This window comes from Chaetodon auriga, chromosome 5, assembly GCF_051107435.1.
Source record: "Chaetodon auriga isolate fChaAug3 chromosome 5, fChaAug3.hap1, whole genome shotgun sequence".
NCBI classification, from domain to species: Eukaryota; Metazoa; Chordata; class Actinopteri; order Chaetodontiformes; family Chaetodontidae; genus Chaetodon; species Chaetodon auriga.
This window is the reverse complement of record NC_135078.1, coordinates 20,996,848-21,005,000: the sequence shown is the minus strand read 5'-3', so window position 1 is coordinate 21,005,000 and position 8,153 is coordinate 20,996,848. Positions and strand designations below refer to the sequence as shown.

General features: G+C 44.1%; 1 protein-coding gene across 4 annotated transcripts in view; it reads right to left on the bottom strand.

Moving 5' to 3' along the window:
• Positions 1 to 7,378, bottom strand: part of ebf2 (EBF transcription factor 2) — a 30,709-nt gene extending 23,331 nt beyond the window's left edge. For 2 of the 4 annotated variants that reach the window (XM_076730780.1, XM_076730782.1), the window contains exons 1-5: positions 6,906 to 7,378; positions 4,820 to 4,976; positions 3,009 to 3,072; positions 1,388 to 1,443; positions 1,192 to 1,265 (exon numbers count right to left, since the gene is read on the bottom strand). In XM_076730780.1, the coding sequence (XP_076586895.1) occupies positions 1,192 to 1,265; positions 1,388 to 1,443; positions 3,009 to 3,072; positions 4,820 to 4,976; positions 6,906 to 7,039 (485 nt within the window). In that variant the 5' untranslated portion in view covers positions 7,040 to 7,378. The remainder of the gene's footprint in view (positions 1 to 1,191; positions 1,266 to 1,387; positions 1,444 to 3,008; positions 3,073 to 4,819; positions 4,977 to 6,905) is intronic. The other 2 variants (XM_076730781.1, XM_076730783.1) reach the window with 1 other exon arrangement.
• Between the last annotated feature and the right edge of the window lie 775 nt (positions 7,379 to 8,153).

Sequence of the window (8,153 nt, the reverse complement as noted above, 5' to 3'; positions counted from 1 at the left end):
AAAAGAGGAAGAAAAGGTACAACAACCCACCCTACAAACAGTGAGAGACCATTCAAAAGTGAAAAGCCAGCCAGGCAATCTGTCACATTGATTTCGAAATCAAACTCAACCCCCACGCAGCCTCATTGCACACGCACACACATGCACACAAGCACGCGCGCACACACACACACACACACACACACACACACACACACACACCGTCCCACAACATCCTACCATTCGTCAGCAGTCCTGTCCGAGGAGCCTGCTGGCCACCCAGCCCCCCTCCCCAAAGTCCCCTTCACTGCATAACAAAAGTGCCCCCACCCCTAACCATCTGCCACCCCTACACCTCGCCTCACCCCTCTCGTGTCCCAGCTTGGCCCTGCCCTGCCCCCCTCCGCCCCCCTGTCAGACGGCCTCACTCCCCAGCTGTGACGCTTGCCCTCTGCCTCTTCGGCTCTGTTATTAGCCAGCTGTGAGTCACATTCGGGCATCTGCTGGCTACACAATGGCAAACCCCACTCTGTCTTAGCCCCTCTCCCCACGTCCCAGCCCCCTATCCTTCCCCCTGCTGCCCCTCGAATCCTGGGTCACTGCCCCACTTCCAGACCACTCTCTTCAGCTTCTTCTCCATCCATAACCCCCTGTTCACCTCTGTTCTTCATTCATCAAATCATAACCAAAATCCTGTGGTCCCTAAGCCATGACTAGACCATTTAGACTTGCTCTGCTTTTATAACAACTCTCTGACAGCTAAAATACACCACTGTCATCACATGTTGACAAAGTTGAAACATGAAGTCTTGGCTAAAAAGAAGTGCTGGAGTTATATTTCAATGCAGGAAAGGTAGATTGTTCCCCTAAAGTGTGTGTGCTGCTGTCAGCTGCGGTCTGGCTGCAAAACCCCAGGCCCGAGAGAGAGAGGAGCTCCAGGAAGAAACAGGAGCTGGCCGGTGACATGCTGCGTTACAGCAGAAAGCAGCAGGGGGCTACCACTGTAACAAGGATGATGACAGACAGGCTAGACTTCCTTCAACCACAGTCTAGTTCTCAAAAAAGTTGAGCCCCAAGCGTTGTCCCAAAACCACATTTCAAGCTGGCTGAGACAAAGCAGAGTAAAGGAGAGTAATGGATATTTGGATTTCGTCCCCGTGGGTGAAGGTTTCAATGAACGTGTGTGTGTTTCTGCGTGTGTGTCGGACTCACCTGCACATAACCTCGTGTGTGAGCAGAACTCTGCACATTTCTGGATTCTTGTTTTGTCCCTCATACGTTATGGGCTAAGAGGAGGAAATAAGGAGCAATGGGACAGATTCAGTTTCACGTTAAATAAGTTAAGCTTTTACTTTCATAGCTGAGGGCTAAATCCCCCTTTTAGACGACTTAAGGAAAGTTTACCTACCTGTTTAGTGACAGAGTCGATAAGGCGAGCGTAAAGATCCTGCTCCGTACGCACTCCTGCAAAAAGAAAATGAACAGCATTTCAGGATGGATTTTTCCAAAATGAAACAAATTTTCCACAGAAACTGAACATATGATCTCTTTTCCTGCTAGAAACAGGCATTTTTATTGTGCAGACAACCTCCACATGACTGGACAACAGAGAATTAAGGCTGATTCAGTCACCTGTAATTGCAAAATGCTACATAACCACAGATGAAGCAGCGGAAACTGCAGTTTAACTGCTAAACACACTCGAACCAGTTGATAAAAAAGTGCACAGTGCTGAAGATTCTCAAAATAAAATGGAAAGATTTATGATATTAATCTTTTTTTATCTCTAACTCTGGACAAGCTCTCAGAAAAAGCATTGAACTCTGTCCAGCCAACATGGAGGAATACGATTGGCATGCAGTTCATATTTTCTCTCTGATGGTTTCTGAGGGGATTGGGAGTTATTTGATGTTTGATGATTATTAGTCATGTTCTGCTTCGAGGCCAGAATTTACAAGCCCATTCTCACGATTTGTCAAGCTGGTTTTTTTTTTTTTTTTGTTTTTTGTTTTTTTGCAGGGGGGGCTGTTTCTCAGTTAACTTCTGATTTAGCCCCAAAGTTTACGAGTCTGGTGGTGATTAGAGTTTTACACCAGCAGGTAAAATAGCACCTGATCAGTTTCTTAAAGGCTTTAGTTGAAGGGAAAATGTCTTTTTAATGTTTTCTCTTGCTTCTATGTAATCAGGTGTGTCTCTTAGTGAGATTTCCAACACCTGAACCTCTGTATGCTTCAAACCCTCCGCTGTAAATCACACAAGGTATACAGAAACGACATGTAATGAATTGCTTCTTGAGAGAAGAGAACATTACCCAAGGATTTTTTTTTTAGAGAGACTTTGGAGAGTATTGCTTTTAAAATGTGTTCCTCTCATCAAAGTCTCGATTGAGATGCCTTTGATATCGCTTGGGGGAAGGGGATGAGAGGAGGGGATGTAGAGGAAGTGCTTTTGGTGTGCTTGTATGTACGTGTATGTGCGCGCGTGTGTGTATGGAGGGTGTATGAGGGGGTTGCTCTGGAACATGTCTTTTATCTTCCCTCCCATGGGTGCCACTGCGATGGCAGAGTAGGGGCAGCAGTGGCTCATGGGAACCGAATTTCTCTGCGTATCCCCGGATCTGATGTGGAAGCACCATGGGGGGTTGGAGGAGTTGGAGGGGGGATGAGGGGTGGGAGGTGGTGGGGGTTAGGGTGGGGTGGCAACATGTACCTCATTTCTCCATACATGGGCCCAGAAGTGGCTCCTTGCAGAGCTGAACATTGAATTGTACAAACCCAGTGATTAGACGATGAGCTGAAGGTAATTTATGAGCTCAGAGAGGAGAGGCGAGGTAAGGCAGAGGTGCGTGTGGAGCAAGATTAGTTAAGTGGAAAGGTGTGTGTCATGTTACCGCGCCGGTGTCACCGCTGACCTTTTTCAACTCCTGCTACACGCAGGCCTTGGCGTTGTCATCTAAATGATGAAATTAGACACCTCAAAGGGCAAAGAATCAACCTATAATCTGAGACCTCGTGCTTGACTCCACTCACCGTTGCTGTAGAGGAGCTGCAGCTTGTAGTGTGTGCCGTTGTTGGTCTTTTCTCCCGTCTGCTCCTTGGAAAAGAGAGGACAGACGCACAGACAAACGCAGGGCATGCAGTTAAGCACATTTGGGGCACGGATAAGTACAGCTGAGCATCAGTGAGTCTCCCCTAATCCTGCTGCTCGTCCTTCCCTGGGAGCAGAGATCAGAGGGTTGTAGGCTCAAGGCCCACGTGGGACCTTTGGTTGTGCTCTAGAGCTGAGCGCTTAACCTTGAGTCGGATGTTCTTTGTAGGGGTTGAACTATCGTGTCTGATACGAACTCCTAAAACCTTATGATCAAATGCCTCCACGCCATGAGGTAGCACAGGCATGGTTATATGTGCATGTGTGTGTGTGTGTGTGCAAAGTGTGTTTCAGCGAGTGGAAAGTACTGTATGTGAGACCGAGCAGCAGTCGACCTTGACAGAAAAACTTCCTTTCTGCTATCCCTCCTTCCCCCCCAGGCTCTCCACTATCGCCTCTCACTTCTCCCCCCCCACCTTCTCTGTCTCTTGTTCCTTCTCTTTCTTTCTCTTCCTCCACCTCTACTGGTCTTTCTAAGTGGTCTCAAAGGAATGCTCTCTGGTCCAATAACCCAGGAGGCTGGCATCACAGAGACGAGAGCAAGAAAGGAGGAGAGAGAACGAGGGAGGCTGGGGAGGTAGAGAAACTGGGAAAAGGAGACAGTTGTAAGGGGGGAAGAAGAAGAAGTGGGGAAATTAAGATGCATGAAGATAAGTTGGTAAGTAACAGAGCTCAAAACTTAATATCAAAAGTGAGATTGAGCCTTAACATCAGGAGATAGATGGATGCCTGGCTTCATAAGTTTTATAAATATACACAGAGGAACATTCATTTCGCCATGCCATCGCTCTACCTCTGCATAATTACAAAGCAAAAACAGATGCCAGGGTAACCATGCAGAAAATGAACTCCTCCACTGCCGTCATATTACTCCACGCTGGCCTATGTGGCACAAAGGCGAGCACACTGACAGCTTTCAGCCCTGGCATTAGCACCGCCGCCCGCCCTCTCCCTCCCACCCTGCCCATGAAATTCATAGCAAAACTATGTTTGAACTTCAGCTGACAGGACGGTGTCCTCTTGTCTTTCTCACAGGGGAGAGCTGTTGCCAGTTTAGGAGATTCTCACTCCCCCTCGCCACAAGGCAAAAACATCCATCAACACTGGGCATAAGGCTCCCGCTCCAGGCAGTCTCCCCTCTCTAGTCTCCTTCTAACTCTGTCTCCACAGTGCACCCTTCCTTATTTTGGTCTTGTCCAACCTGAGGAATCCAGCTCCCCCCACAGCAGTATTTAGAGTAGGGGGGGGGGGGGGGGGGACTGAAGGAAAAGAGACTTTGATGATTAGTTCGCTGTATAACTTAACAGGAGCAAGCATAATTTGCATTTTAAAAAGTAGTGATGTCCTCCTAATGAGGCAAGCTGCTAATTAGTCATTAGATATTCTTTTTCAATCCCACATCATCAGCTCATTGAGGGTAAAGCTTGTGTAAACATGTAGCCGTCAGCTGTTCGATATGCTTGGCTTTACTTGGGATGGGGAAGCTCAAGTTGAGCACCTGGTTACAGCTGAAATACTGTATATTACTGATACATTCTGTTGGTGTTATTGCTCGCGGTTTCTCAGCCGATGCTGCTTTAGATTTATGGTTTTAGGTGCTCGAAAGTCCCTCTGAAAGAAGATGAAAACTGCACAGGGAATTGGTGACATCTTCAAAAAAAAAAAAAAAAAGGGCTCGGAAACACTCACACACCTTGTCATGCTCAACAAAGTCCACAAACGCCGTCCTCTCCACCTCCACAGGTTGGCCGTGTCTGTCGTAGAGCGCCAGGACAAAGTGGAAGAAGTTGGATTTGCGGAGATTTGAGGGCGGCTGCTTCTCAAAGTGGGCTCTTGACAAAGCTACTCCACTGAGGACACAACAGGAAGAGGCAGTCAGCTCACACTTACTGTCATGATATTTCAGACATTCATATTTTGTTTAATAATCTGATTTATACTGTTAAATATAGAGCTTATTTTTAATTCAATTACTATCTAACAATGTCTACAATCAGATATCTGTAACCAGAATTCTAAATAAAAGACAAGCTAAAGAGCAGATACTGTTTGCAGTAAATAATTTAAACCACATTAATATGTAACTCAAATATGTTTGATTTACTGGCTCTTTAAAGGCAGTTATTCAAACATTAAAATCATTTTAAAAGCATTTAATCTCCCATTGCTTACAAAGTTTTTTTTTTTTTAATTCTCCAATTGTTAAAGCCTTGAGTTTATCCACACAATAATTACCAATCACAAAAAAATAACAAAAAAAATGACGGATCATTTGTAAATATTCTGTTTTTCCCATAACTTGAAGGCCCTTTGACCCGTCTACAATAAACTAATGTGGCCTGGAAAAATTGCACAAAGACCAAAGCAAAAAGGAAACACAGGAAAAAGAAAACTGTTGAAACTGTGTTTTAGCTCCAACATTGAAAAGTCCAACAGAATCATCAGTTTAATGGAGCAGCTTGAGTGGAAGGCTCCTGACTGTTGAATTTAAATAAATCAAAGGTTTGGGATTGGTCCCTCAAAGGAGACTCTGGGTCTTTTATCTCAAATCAGCCAGAGGAGGTGAATCAATGTGCACAACAGAGAGCCTCTGTAAATTTAACTTCAGCGTAAAATGGGAACATTTTATTTCTTTTCAGATAACTCGAACTTGAACAGATTATGGATTTTTTTTTCTTGATAGCCATAAATGTTCCTTTTAAGTGCAACAAAAAAATGTAAAAAGCCCGAGGAAAACGTCCTCATGACTCTTGATTTACGAGTTTTCTTTATATTCTTTATTTTTAAATTACATTTTAATGAACAACAAAATAATTAATGCGATCAAATAACCTAAATGCATTACGAAAAAAGCACCATTGTCGTTATCATTTACAGTATCTGCTGTTTATATTTTATATCTATTATTATATGTATTATATGAACTAACCTGTTGCCATTTTTTAATGAAAACGCTCCTGCGCTTTTATGGCTGTTTCAAGGTTTACTGTTTTTTAAACTTTGGACACAGTCTGTTTGGAGCATGAGGACAGAGGTGTTTGTGTGTGTGTGTGTGTGTGTGTGTGTGTGTGTGTGTGTGTGTGTGTGTGTGTGTTGGTAAGTAAATGAAACATGTGAAGACGATGACTGAACATCTGGGGGAAACCGTGTGGGACCAGCAGGAGAGTGATTCAACAATAGAAAAGCCGTTTCTTCAACAGATGAAGGTGAAGTTTGTGGCCGGTGAGGATAAAAATGTTTAAATTTTTTTTTAAAAAATAAATTTAGCTTAAGCACATATGGGTTTTGAGGAATTATTTCAGATTTAATTGTGTAAATAAGCAAATAAAATTAATAAGTAAAGACGACCTTTTGCAAAAGAGGAAATTCTCTACTCAAACGCTCCGTGTGTGACTTCTTGTTAAAGTTGTAATTATTAGTTTTGCGTTTTGGCAAAATAGGCCCTGTTTCCTTTTGTGCACATAACCAGAACTTTCCTTTTATCTCTTTAAAATCTAACAATAATGTGCTGTTCTTTGGTCGCATTTAAGGATTTTTTGTTTTTTATAAGTTTGAGTTTTTAAGGGGACTCTGACATATTTTGCAACAAGTAGTTTGCAGTTCTTTTCTGAGAGGACGTCTGCTCGTAAGTTAAGTATTCACACCTTTTAAACTAAATTGTGTTCATGCTGGCGATCGTGAAAATAAATTGTCATGTTGCTAACAAGCCTGAGGGCAGCGGATTAACAGAACTGGTGAGTAATGGTTATGTCAATAGATCAGCTGGGTTTGTACTGTACCTTTGCGCCGCTACGTTCGCATCCACAACCCCGACATTACGCACCCACGACCGGACTGGATCCATCTCCTCTCCAAGACTTCTCTCTTTTAATCCGCTCACTTCTCGTATCAGATGCTCCTGGATCCCGAACATTTAAGCCCTGTCTTGGTCGTTTTGTTGCACTTTGTTGAACTTAAGACAGAACTGAGTTGGAGAGCTGAAGCACTTTGGCAAATAACCCCCAAGGCGCTGCGCTCCTCCAGAGCGCCGCAAGAAAACTGAGCTTTCACAGAGCTTTGAAAAATAAATGACCGACGTTGTGATGTTGCAGAAGGCGTCTCTGGAAAAATCCACTCACACTTTCTTTGAGGGCTGAAACGATGATAACAGATATATTCCCCCACTAATTGCAAGCATTGTCCAAGCGCAAACCTCCAGCGTCAGTTCGAGCGCAAACGGTCACCTGCTCGGTGGGCTCAACTCCTCAGAGAGTTCAGAGCGGGTCCGTGTCGGAATATTCTTGAAAATATGTGTGTAAGGAAAGTCTTCGTTTGTCAGAAGGCCAGATCGGATCAAAACAGTTGATCCGAGGGCCAGGAAGCTCGCAGTGAACGCTGTCTTGAAGCATGAATGAGACCCTCTGCCGGGATAGAGCGTGGAGGAGGGGCCTTAGTGCCATATGGGGGACCGATTGTTGAAATGGATGCTCTCATTGGTGTAAAGTGCATCCGTTGTTTGGACTTCTGCCAGATTCAGCATCCAACCAGTGACTCTTGCAACAAAACTTTACACGCATTAAGTTCGACCGGGGTGAGAATAAATAGAAAACGCGACATTTTACACACTTTAAAGCACAAACACGCATCTGTACAGTCTTAAAACAAGAAATCTATGATTTGCTGTGAAATTGTAATGAAAGGTCCTCTTTGTGTGTGCGTGAGTGAGAAGGGGGGGCCTTTATAATCAATATTTTCCAGCCTTAAAATTGTGAACAAAAGCTTTCATTGCCTCACAAAATGTTTTAGATTTATATTTTCTCATCTCTGAATGTTTTGTTGTTAAAATACGGGTTGAAATTCTTCTGTGTGTACACGCTGGGCTGCAACTCGTCAGTACAGCAAATCCTGTTTGGTCTATTCATTCAAGTCAGAATTTAACACAAGTGCGCTCTCGACAGGCGCGCATTCAGCAGCTCGACCGTCTGCTCCTTTGAACGCGGTGATTCCGCTGAGGAGGCATCGCATCAGTGTCAGTCGCAACAATGGCC